This window comes from Macaca nemestrina, chromosome 5 (genome assembly GCF_043159975.1).
Source record: "Macaca nemestrina isolate mMacNem1 chromosome 5, mMacNem.hap1, whole genome shotgun sequence".
In the NCBI taxonomy this organism is placed as follows: Eukaryota; Metazoa; Chordata; class Mammalia; order Primates; family Cercopithecidae; genus Macaca; species Macaca nemestrina.
This window is the reverse complement of record NC_092129.1, coordinates 85,544,625-85,558,069: the sequence shown is the minus strand read 5'-3', so window position 1 is coordinate 85,558,069 and position 13,445 is coordinate 85,544,625. Positions and strand designations below refer to the sequence as shown.

The 13,445-nt window shown below is 34.8% G+C and overlaps 1 protein-coding gene across 9 annotated transcripts in view; it reads right to left on the bottom strand.

Annotated features, from left to right (window-relative positions):
* The window catches only part of LOC105499065 (activating signal cointegrator 1 complex subunit 3), a 371,359-nt gene that overhangs the window by 243,352 nt on the left and 114,562 nt on the right, over positions 1-13,445 (bottom strand). For all 9 annotated transcript variants that reach the window (XR_011623509.1, XM_011771486.3, XM_011771484.3 and 6 more), the window contains 2 exons: positions 8,314-8,514; positions 7,725-7,865 (listed from right to left, as the gene is read on the bottom strand). Coding sequence is in view for 8 of the 9 variants with exons in the window: in XM_011771486.3 (XP_011769788.1) it covers positions 7,725-7,865; positions 8,314-8,514 (342 nt within the window). In the remaining variant the exon portion in view is untranslated. The remainder of the gene's footprint in view (positions 1-7,724; positions 7,866-8,313; positions 8,515-13,445) is intronic.

Sequence of the window (13,445 nt, the reverse complement as noted above, 5' to 3'; positions counted from 1 at the left end):
ACATGCAGAGACATACATGGACTCAAAATAAAGGGATGGAGGAAGATCTACCAAGCAAATAGAAAGCAAAAAAAGGGAAGGTTGCAATCCTAGTCTCTGATAAAACAAACTTTAAACCAACAAAGATCAAAAGAGACAAAGAAGTCCATTACATAATGGCAAAGGGATCAATTTAACAAGAAGAGCTAACTATCCTAAATATATATGCACCCAATAGGAGTGACTAGATTCATAAAGCAAGTCCTTACAGACTTACAAAGAGACTTATACTCCCACACAACAATAATGGGAGACTTTAACACTCCACTGTCAACATGAGAAAGATCCATGAGAGAGAGAGTTAACAAGCATATCCAGGAATTGAACTCAACTCTGCACAAGCAGACCTAATAGACATCTACAGAACTCTCCACCCCAAATCAACAGACTATATATTCTACTCAGCACCATACTGCACTTATTGCAAAATTGACCCCATAGTTGGAACTAAAGCATTCCTCAGCAAATGCACAAGAACAGAAATTATAACAAACTGTCTCTCAGACCACAGTGCAATCAAACTAGAACTCAGGATTAAGAAATTCACTCAAAACCACAAAATACATGGAAACTGAACAACCTGCTCCTGAATGACTACTGGGGACATAACAAAATGAAGGCAGAAATAAAGATGTTCTTTGAAACCAATGAGAACAAAGATGCAACATAACAGAATCTCTAGGATACATTTAAAGCAGTGTGTAGAGGGAAATTTATAGCACTAAACGCCCACAAGAGAAAGCAGGAAAGATCTAAAACTGACACCCTAACAACACAATTAAAAGAACTGGAGAAGCAAGAGCAAACACATTCAAAAGCTAGCAGAAGGCAAGAAATAACTAAGATCAGAGCAGAACTGAAGGAGATAGAGACACAAAAAACCCTCCAAAAAAATCAATGAATCCAGGAGCTGGTTTTTTGAAAAGATCAACAAAATTGATAGACCGCTAGCAAGACTAATAAAGAAGAAAAGAGAGAAGAATCAAATAGATACAATAAAAAATGATAAAGGGACTATCACCACCAACCCCACAGAAATACAAACTACCATCAGAGAATACTATAAACACCTCCACGCAAATAAACTAGAAAATCTAGAAGAAATGGATAATTTCCTGGACACTTACACTCTCCCAAGACCAAACCAGGAAGAAGCTGAATCCCTGAATAGACCCATAGCAGGCTCTGAAATTGAGGCAACAATTAATAGACTACCAACCAAAAAAAGTCCAGGACCAGATAGATTCACAGCCAAATTCTACCAGAGGTACAAGGAGGAGCTGGTACCATTCCTTCTGAAACTATTCCAATCAATAGAAAAAGTGGGAATCCTCCCTAACTCATTTTATGAGGCCAACATCATCCTGATACCAAAGTCTGGCAGAGACACAACGGAAAAAGAGAATTTTAGACCAATATCCCTGATGAACATCGATGCAAAAATCCTCAATAAAATACTGGCAAATCAAATCCAGCAGCACATCAAAAAGCTTATCCACCATGGTCAAGTTGGCTTCATCCCTGGGATGCAAGGCTGGTTCAACATATGCAAATCAATAAACATAATCCAGCATATAAACAGAACCAAAGACAAAAACCACATGATTATCTCAATAGATGCAGAAAAGGCCTTTGACAAAATTCAACAGTCCTTCATGCTAAAAACTCTCAATAAATTCAGTATTGATGGAATGTATCTCCAAATAATAAGAACTATTTACGACTAACCCACTTCTCAAAAAAGAACAGACACTTCTCAAAAGAAGATATTTATGCAGCCAACAGACACATGAAAAAATGCTCATCATCACTGGCCATCAGAGAAATGCAAATCAAAACCACAATGAGATACCACCTCACACCAGTTAGAATGGCGATCATTAAAAAGTCAGGAAACAACAGGTGCTGGAGAGGATGCAGAGAAACAGGAACACTTTGTTGGTGGGACTTTAAAGTAGTTCTACCATTGTGGAAGACAGTGTGGCGATTCCTCAAGGATCTAGAACTAGAAATACCATTTGACCCAGCCATTCCATTAATGGGTATATACCTAAAGGATTATAAATCATGCTGCTATAAAGACATATGCACATATACATTTATTGCGGCACTCTTCACAATAGCAAAGACTTGGAACCAACCCAAATGTCCATCAGTGACAGACTGGATTAAGAAAATATGGCACATATACACCATGGAATACTGTGCAGCCATAAAAAAGGATGAGTTCATGCCCTTTGTAGGGACATGGATGCAGCTGGAAACCATCATTCTCAGCAAACCATCGCAGGAACAGAAAACCAAACACTGCATGTTCTCACTCATGGGTGGGAACTGAACAATGAGAACACTTGGGACACGAGAAGGGGAACATCACACACCGGGGCCTGTTGTGGGGTGGGGGGAGAGGGGAGGGATAGCATTAGGAGATATACCTAATGTAAATGACCAGTTAATGGGTGCAGCACACCAACATGGCACATGAATACATTTGTAACAAACCTGCACGTTGTGCACATGTACCCTAGAACTTAAAGTATAATACAAAATAAATAAATAAATAATTTAAAAAAATGTTAAAGCAATAAGCCCAATGCCAGGTTGAGAACTAAACAGTACATTTATGGGACATAAGAATATAATTTACAGATATTCAGATAAAACTGCAACCTGGGCATATATAATATCTGCCCCTATCTCCATCTACCCTTTATTCCCACCCTTATCCCATATATTGAAATAATCAATAGACTACATACCATAGGAAAAATCGCCTTGAAGGAAGAGTAGATTAGAGCAGTGTGACATCGAACACTGCCTGTGATTGAGCTCATGCGTATTCACAGCACCACACCCTGTCAACTACAATTACTGGAGCTTTGGTCTAGCAGAGTAATACAAAGAAAATTCAGATTTGCCTTTGCAATTGCTTGAGCCTAAGAGATCTGAACAGAATCTCCCTCTATCCTCAACCAAAAAATAAAGAAAAGCAAAACGTGAAATATCCTATCTCAACTCCCAAAGGTACACAGATAAATGCCTCCCCATAAAAGGATGAGGAAACAAATATAAAAGCAGAGAACAATTCCAGAACTCAGAGCAAATGCTTTGCTTTAACACAAAGTTACTGCCAGGACAGGAGAAATCTTTTCTAAAATTTGTAACCAGTGTTTTCACTGATGTTCAAAGGAACACTGCTCAATGGAACCACTGAAAAGTACAGTGAATATTGTAAAATAGTAACTCTTCATCAAGGATACATTTAGAGGGAGAAGTTTGAAACCAATGTTAGATATAGAATAATGGAAAGTAATGTTGGAAAAGTAGATCAGTGTTTTAACCAATGACAAATTTATGGTGTTTTTCAGAGTTGCACAAAACTGCATTTTAGCTGTACACCAGAAAGATATTTGTTGCCTATACTGTTTCTCCTAACAGTAAATCTTATAGTTAAATAATTCTCTCTTGTAAAAGGAAATTTTACATTCAAACCTCAATAAAATCATAACTGCTGCTATACCTGAAGGTCCCTAGTGAACCACAAAATACATCACATCTCATAGTATACTTAATTTATACAAGATTCTTAACAAGCTAGGTAGTTGGACTTAATTCAATAAGCAATAAAGAACCAATGAAAGTTTATGAGCAAGAGAGTAATATGATCAGAATGGCAAGGGAGAAAATTTGCAAATGAGATTAATTTGGCTTCCTATATTTAAAAAAAGATTAATAATACTGAGAATGTTAGAAAAAAACACAAGGCAAATTTAAGATTATATTTAATTTAATCAATGCTGATTATTGGGAAACTTATTTATCAAAAATAGATAACATGAATAATTAAGAAGCTATTAAAAAATTTCAAAATGAAAGTGAGGAAAGCAAGAAATTCAAACTCCACAAAAAAAGTTGAATATATATGTACTCCCACATTCTTTACATTATTCTCTGGTTTGCTTTGTCTATAGCCTCATCTCAAAGGCAGCAACAGCAGAAGTTTTTAATCTGCAAGAATCTGTGAAAAGGGTAGAAGGACAGAGTAAAAAGATTAGAAACTATATAGTTTCAATTCTACAAAAATTAGCAACTCCAGAATTAGAGCAAGCACAAAAAGTTCAATTAATAAACTATTTTTGAGGCCAAGCACCTAGTCCCTGCCCTTACACAGTCAAAAATTACTGACGAAAGATACAGAGTCTAGCAAAGTGCAAAAATGGGCAAATGGGTAAGAAATACATGTTCATAAACCTTTTAAGAATATAAAATTCTGTAGATCAGTCAGGGTAGTGGGAAAAATGAATAGAGAAAGACGGAAACCTTCTTGGAAGGCTGGGAGGTTTTGCAAAGCCTCAGGAGAAAATAAAAGCTGAAGGTGGCTAATTCTCTTACACTGAAGCAGAGGGCAAAGGGTAGATAACAAGGGAATATAAGGGAACTCATCTCGATAAACTGGCTTACTTATGTCTCCGGACACCAATCTTTGATCATTTGCACACAGGACCACTATCTACTCGGGGGATTGACAATGTTAATTACCCACAAATTGTGTTTGCTCCAAGTCTTTGTCATTAAATCTGTACTAAATAAATACAAACGTCCCTGGCTTATTGGGGCTGCACTCTCATTGGCAGAGCTGCACTCTCATCAGTGATGGTAAGCCATGCAGTCCCCTAGCCGCGGTCTCAGGCAAAATACCTGTGTCTGTGTACTTCTTACATCTGTCGCTTGGCCAGAGTCTGCGGGACAGACTACGCATAAATCTAAGTAGATTTTTTTGGTTTTACTTTCTGCTCCTGTAAAATGGAGATATTACCCAATAGAGTTCTTGTGAAGACTCACGGAAGTTGCACATATGCATTTAGCATAGTAACTGACTCATAAATTGAATTTAAATGTTACCTCCCTTGTCTTTCCATAAACATCCTTGCGTTAGCATCAGTAACATACTCAGATACAGGACAAGAGCAATCAAAATTTTACTTGAGAGTGATCCAGATTTTTAAAACTACATCAGGTCCAAAAGCATAGATTTTGTACACTAGGTATTATTTTATGAATATAAATGAATGGTGCTACAGGATTCAGGGAAGAAGTAAATACAAGGTTTGAACTGGGTTTTAAAGACTGGGCAAGATTTGAACAAATGTCAATAGATAAAGGAAGATACTAAGAAAAAGGAGAAAACACATGAGGAAACTTACTAAAAAGCAACGTCCATTTAAGAAAATGTTATTTGAGCAAGGCTATTTTAGAAAAAGCAAAAATAGCCTGACTATAGTTTATATTGAGAAGCATCTGGGAGATAAGGTTGAAAACCAGGCTGGATGTAGACAATAAAAATAATCCGATGTCATATATAAGGCACTTTGATGTATCATGGTAGTTTTCAAATTGTTTTGGCTTTGGGACTCCTTTGTAATCTTTAAAATTATTCAGGTCACAAAGAACTTTGTCTTTTTGAATATTTCTTTATTGAGATGGAGTCTCACTCTGTCACCCAGTCCTTTATTATTATTTATTGAGATGGAGTCTCACTCTGTCACCCAGTCCTCCCCACTTCATGACCTAAACGAAGTCCAATTATCTCCCAAAGGCCTCACCTCCAAATACCATTACTTGTGGACTAGGGCATCGACATATAAATGGTGTTTGGGGGTCGGGGAGATGGTATGTAGACATTCAGCCCATATGCGTGACCTTATTTGGAAAAAGGGTCTTTGCAGATGTAATTAAGGAAAGGTTGTTAAGATGAGATCATCCTGACTATGGTGGGCCCCAAATCCAATGACTAGTGTCCTTAAAAAAGGGGAGTAGGGGAAAAGACAAGCAGGGGAAAAGGTCACAAAGATGGAAGCAGAGCTTGGAGTGATGTATCTACAAACCAAAGAATGCCAAAAATTCCCAGCAGCCACCAGAAACCAGGAAGCATAGACCAGACACTGTCTCAAAGCCTCCAGAAGGAACCAACTCTGCTGACACCTTGATTTCAGACTTCTAAACTCCAGTACTGTGAGAGAATTAAGACTGTTGTTTTAAGCCACTGTACACCAAAGATAAAATTCTAAGCCCCCCAACCATCTGAATGGACCCCTCCTCTTAGCAAAGGCATTCCAAAGTTAACCTGAAAAACTAGTTCAGGCCATAATGGGAAGTGAGAGCAGGACATGCCTCATTATACTCTCCCTCCTTTTGGAATTACTGATAGAATAGACTTTTTTAAGTCTGATAAGAAACATTTACAAACTATTCTCGCTGAATAGACAGGCCTCCTTTCTTTAGATAATAACTCTTTCAACCAATTGCCAATCAGAAAATCTTTACATTTACCTATGACCTGGAAGCCTCCACTTCAAATTGTCCTGCCTTTCCAGACCAAACCCATGTACATCTTACATACTGATAGATGTCTCATGTTTCCCTAAAATGTATAAAACCAAGCTGTACCCCAATCACATTGAGCACATGTCATCAGGACCTCCTGAGGTTGTCACTGGTGCATCCTTAACCTTGGCAAAATAAACTTTCAAAATCAATTGAGACTTGTCTCAGATACTTTTGGTCTATACCACTGAGCTTATGGTATTTTGCTATGGGGGCCCTAGGAAATTAATTCACACTCTAATCACATTTTAAATCAATATCCACTCACTGTTTTAAAAGTTCTATTACATATTTTCCATATTTTCCATCAAACTATGAATTTTTCCATTAATATCTGGTCATCCACTATTTTATTTTTTACATTTCTTTTTTTTTTTTTTTGAGATGGAGTCTCACTCTGTTGCCCAGGCTGGAGTGCAGTGGCGCGATCTCTGCTCACTGCAAGCTCTGCCTCCCGGGTTCACGCCATTCTCCTGCCTCAGCCTCCTCAGTAGCTGGGACTACAGGTGCCCATCACCATGCCTGGCTAATTTTTTGTATTTTTAGTAGAGATGGGGTTTCACCTTATTAGCCAGGATGGTCTTGATCTCCTGACCTTGTGATCTGCCCGCCTCAGCCTCCCAAAGTGCTGGGATTACAGGCATGAGCCACCATGCCCAGCCTATTTTATTTTTTAAAAACACAATGAACTTCACCTAACTTACATATTGCTTTCAATAATAATCATCTAGTTGAAATGTAAATATTTTTTCTTACTTAGTCATAAGATTCTTGAAGACAGAAACTGTATCTTAAGTGTCTTTATTGTCATGCATTCATTCATTTCTTCTAATATGGTGCTATATACAGTGCATGATTTAATAATAATAACTTTGCATTTGATTAAATAATGAATGACCAAAAAGCTTTATTGTATGTTAAATCATTCTTATGGAATAGTTTGGAATACTAGTGCAATCATTTTAAGATCTATGTATGTCCCTCCTCTTAAAATTAAACTCTGGTCTTATTTATATCCTCATCCCCTACTGTTTTAAAAGAATAGCCTTACTGCCAATAGACTTGGAACCTAACAATATTCAAGATGCAGTAAGAATTACAGGAGTTAGAAGGGACACCTGAAAACAAAGTACCAGCAAAAACTCTTTGTAGTACAGAGATAAGATGTGGTTATAAATAAAAGTTGATTATATTATGTTTGTATCACCTATTCTAGTTACTTAAGATATAGTCATTTAAAAATTTTGCAATTACCTAAAAAAAGAATGGTATTAAACAAAAAATCTAGGTAAACAACATACCTGAGTTCGTAAAATTTCACTTTTTGACAACTGCATGTCACCAGTCAATTCTTTCACAACGATGCCTAGTGGCTCTAGACGTCTGCTGAAGTAATTTGTCATTTCAGCTGCCAAGGCTTTCATTGGAGCAACATATACAATCTATACCAAAGGAACACTAGCTTGATTAATGAGCAAAAACCACCATGTCATTTGTCTTACAGTAGCCAATACAAGTCACAATTTATTGTGAAATATGATTGTAACTACTTCCAGTGAAAAATCTTAATAGTGATATATGAAAAGTCTTATTTTTGTGAGATACGTGTGTAGCTGTTTAAAGAATAGAATTTGTTTACACAGCTGCATCACTTTGAAAATTGGTTTGCTTTCAAAGCTAAATGTATTTTCATAGCTTCTTACATGGTAATAGAATTTTCATAACACAAATAAGAACTGCCTTAATAGTAATGAAGTAAGTCAAGCCGTATTACTTATCTGATTTCAAGTACAATATCTTTAAGAACTTTCAAATTTCATGTTATATATAACCGCAAATTTATTTTATTCCTTACAATTTAAAAAGCTGTTGTCTGGTTTATTTACTTACCTTAAATTCATTCTTTTTGATAACACCTTGTTGAAAATGTTGGCGAATTTCGTGCAAGACCGTAAGCATTGCAATGTTGGTTTTTCCAGCTCCTGTAGGGGCACAAATCAGCATGTTCTCATTGGTGTTGTAGGCAGTCTCAAACACTATTGACTGGATTCTATTGAGTCTCTTCATTCCTTTAAAAGCCAGCTGTCCAATCTAAAAAAAAAAGGCATCATCCATTATAAATAGTAACAATGTGAAGGACCCATACAAATCATTATGTGCAAACATTTATTTCCTTTGTTTCTTAAAAAAAGACTAACTTGTAGTTTCACAATGTGTCTTTTATTTAAACGGAGGTGTATGCAGTTGAGAATAACTGAAAAATATTGTACAATTCGAATGTACTTGAAATGGTAACTCGATAAATTTGAAAAATATGACTCTATACCTAAATTTTAGAATACAATTCTTAAGTAAAAAAGATGATAAATTAGTAATGTGAGAAAACAAAATTTAAGACAGGTATTTTTTTAGTTCATGTTCATTTACAAATTTCATCATGATGTTCTAATTTATCTAGTCTAGATTAAAGATGACTAATGAAACAGCAAACAAGATACTTCTTGAAGATACAAATCAATAGCAAATTCTATTTCATGTGTTTTTAAAAAAAACTTAAAAAAAATGCAGCTGTAATAGTAGGAACAAAAGCCATAGACTACACTTACACAGAGTTTGCACTGCAACATGTGCAGGTGTAGAATCTTTGATACGATTTTGTTTAATCCTCAAAACAATTATTTGGTGTAGGTACTCTTAATACGTCCCTTTAATCAAAAAGAAACTAAGACCCAGAGCAGTTAAATAATTTTTTCCTAAAATTTTCCTATATAAAAGTCTTATATGAAAACTAAAGGTCTGAGAGTAAACAAAACACTGGTTGAGATTATTTGCAGAAACTTGGAATGGCTATATTAATATCAGAAACAATAAATTTTGAAGCCAAGAATATTACCAGCAAAACAGAAAGTCATTTCGTAATGACAGAGGTAAATTAATCAATATGATACAATAGTCCTAAACATTTGTATAACTAATAACAGATCTTCAAAATACATGAAGTAAAAACTGAAGACATGCAAAGGGAAATAGGCAAATCCACCATTATAGTCAAAGATTTCAATATCACTCTTCAAAATCTGTAGAACAAGGAGGCATGAAAATCAGCAAGGCTACCATAGACTTGAATGGCACTATAAACCAACTTGACCTGATTGACACTTATTCATCTAACAATAGTAGAACACATGTTCTCTTCCACTGCTCTTGGAACATTTAAGTTATAATATATTCTTGGTCAAAAAACAAGTCTTAATAAATTGAAAAGGAAGACAGTCATGCAAAGCATATTCTCTGACTGCAATGGAATTAAATCAGGTACGCTTATTAGAAAGATACTTGGAAAATATCTAAGTATTTGAAACAAAATAGCATACCTCCTTAAAGAGCACACTTCCTACCACTGATGAAAGAAGAAATCAAAACAATTTGTAAGTATTCTTAACTGAAGGGAAATAAAAATTTATTATGTCAAAATTTGTAGAGACTGCTAAAATAATACTTAAGGGAAATTTTGTAGCACTAACCACTATATTTAAAAAGAAGATACCACATGATCTCACTCACATGTGGAATCTGAAAATGTTCATATCATCGAAGTAGAGAGTATAATAGTGGTTACCAGAAGCTACAGAGGATGGGGGGAAGAAAAGCATGGGAAAAGGTTGGTCAATGAGTTCAAAGTTATAGTTAGATAGGAAGATTAAGTTCTGGTGTCTTATTACACAGAGACTATAGCAAATAATAATGTATATTTCAAGATAGCTAGAAGAAAGGACTTTGAATGTTATAATCACAAAGAAATAATAAACATTTAAAGTGACAGATATGCTAATTACCCTGATTTGATCATTATGCACTATACACATGCATTAACACATCACATGGTACCTTTATTATTTGTCAATTACAAATAAAACTTTTCAAAATAATCCATTAAAAAAGAAAAAAAGAAGGTTTCAAAAGAATAACTTTATTTTCCAAAATAAAAAATTAGAAAAAGAAAAACAAAACCAAAGCAGAATAAAGGAAATAATTATAAAGATCAATGAAACAAAAAACAGAAAAGGATGATTCTTTGAAATTAATAAAATTGATTAACCTCTGGGCAGACTGATCAGGAAAAATAAGGGAAGATACTAATTATCAATACCAAGAATGAGAAAAGTGGCATCACTAGAGATAATATAGGTATTAAAAGAATAGTAAGAAAATGTAATGAACAACTACATGCCAGTAAATCTGACAACTCAGATGAAATGGGCAACTTTCTTAAACAACATAAATTGCCAAACCTCACTCAAAAACAAATACACAACCCCATATCTATTAAAGAAATTAAGAATGAGGTTAAAATTATTTACACACAAAAAAACAAAAAAACCTTGAGGGCCAGAGAGATTCTCAAATGAATTCCACCTAAAGTATAAGATGGAAATAATATCAATTCTACATGGAGTTTTAAACTATTTCAAAAAAAAAAGTAAAAAAAGGAATACTCCCCAAATCATTCTATGAAGCTATCACTGCCCCAATATAAAAGCCAGATGAAATAAAATCACAGACTAATACCCCTCAAAGCATAAATATAAAATTATAAACAACATAATACATCACAGAAAAACTTCATGATCATCTTAATAAATGCACAAAAAGCTTTTTACAAAATCGAACATTCATTTATTATTATTTTTTGTCTTAATTTTAGCAAACCAGAAGTAGAGGAGAATCCCTCAACCCAACAGAGGGCATCTACAAAAATGTTACAGCCGTTCCCATCATATTAACAGGGTAAGACTGAATGCTTTCCTCTAAAACCAGGAATAGGAAGGCTGTTACACTCACTCACCAATTAACATTGTATTGGAGGTTCTATCCACTTAACATTGTACTGGAGTGCAATCAGAAAAGGGGGGGGAAAAAAAGAAATAAAGTCATTAATATAAAAAAGGAAGAAAACAATACCTGTATTTAGAGATGACCTGATTGTCTATGTAAAAAATCAGATGGAATTTACAAAAGAGCTCCTAAAGCTAATGTGTGGATTCAGGAAGGCTGGAGAATGCAAGACTAACAACTAAAAAATTACATTTCTATATACCAGCAATGAAATACCTGAAAGCAATTTTTTTAATCAATAAAAATAGCACTCTGTTATGAATTTCTTAAGGATAAATATGAAAAGAGATGGGAAAGACCTGTATACTGAAAACTACACTATTTTGCTAAATGAAAGATACAATTCTTAAGACGTCTTCTTTTTTTTTTTTTTTTCCCCAAACTCATCTACAGATTCAATGCAATTTCAATCAAAATCCCACCAGGCGTTCCTATGGAAATTGGCAAGCTGACTTTAAAATTCAGATGGAAACACACATGACCTAGAAGGAACAAAACAAATTTGAAAAAGAATAACAATGTTAGGGAGCTAAAACTACCTGATACCAAAAATTATTAAAACACTAGAGAAATCAAAACAGCATGGTATTTACATAAACATAAACAAATAAATCAAGGAACTGAATAGAAAATCCAGAAATAAATCCACACATATTTGGACAACTGATTTTTGACAAGAGCTGAAAGGCAATGTAGATGACAAACGTCAGCATTTTCAATAAATGACGCTAGAACAAATGAGTATACACATGTTTAAAAAATGACTTGAATCCATACCTTGTGTCACATACAAAAATTAACTCAAAATGAATCACTGACTAAAAGTAAAGCCTGAGAGTATAAAACATGTAGAAGAAAAGATGAAAGAAATTCTTTGTGGATGTGAGTTATGCCAAGATTTCTTAATTAAAATAAAAATCTATAAACAAATCAGTAAATTTCATTTAAGCAAAATGGAAAACCTATTATCTTTAAGATACTGTTAAGAAAATAAAAAGAGAAGCCATAGAATGGGAGAAAAATCTTTGCAATACATATATCAGATAAAGTACTTATATGTAGAATATATTAAAAACTCAACAAAACAATAAAGAAAATAAGCAATTTAATTTTAAGAGTAGGTAACGATGTGAAGAATCATTTCACCAAAGAAAATATATAGATGTCAAATAAGCACACATAAAAATGCTCAACATCATTAGTCATTAGGGAAATAAAAATTAAAATCACTATTATGCACCTATTAAAATGGCTAACATTTAAAAAATTGGCAAAATGTTTAATAATTTAAATATTTTAAATTGCAAGTATTGTTGAGCATGTAGAGAAAAAAGAATTCACACATACTGATAGTAGATAAACTAAATGTACAATCACTTTAATAAAACAATCTAGCAAGCTTTTTTTGTTTTGTTTTGTTTTTGTTTTTTGGTTTTTTTTCTTTTTGAGACGGAGTCTCACTCTGTTGCCCAGGCTGAGTTGCAGAGGCACGATCTCGGCTCACTGCAAGCTCTGCCTCCTGGGTTCACGCCATTCTCCTGCCTCAGCCTCTCGAGTAGCTGGGACTACAGGTGCCAGCCACCACGCATGGCTAATTTTTTTTGTATTTTTAGTGGAGATGGGGTTTCACCAGGCTAGCCAGGATGGTCTAGATTTCCTGACCTCATGATCCACCCGCCTCAGCCTCCCAAAGTGCTGGGATTATAGGCGTGAGCCACCGCATCCAGCCCAATCTAGTAAGTTTGTAAAAGTTAAACAAACATACAACTAAACTAAATGTACAATCACTTTAATAAAACGATCTAGCAAGTTTTTAAAAGTTAAACCTATACCTAACATACCCCTTTGAGGGTCTACCCAAGAGAAAAATAAGTATATGTACATACAAAAAGATGTATATGAACGTTCATAGCAGTTTTACCTGTAATAGCTTAAAACCATTCAAATGTCCATCAATAGATAAATGGATAAACAAAATGTTATATATTCATACAATGGAATACTACACAGCATTGGCCGGGTGTAGTGGCTCATGCCTGTAATCCCAGCACTTTGGGAGGCCGAGGCGGGCGAATCACAAGGTCAGGAGATCGAGACCATCCTGGCTAACACAGTGAAACCCCACC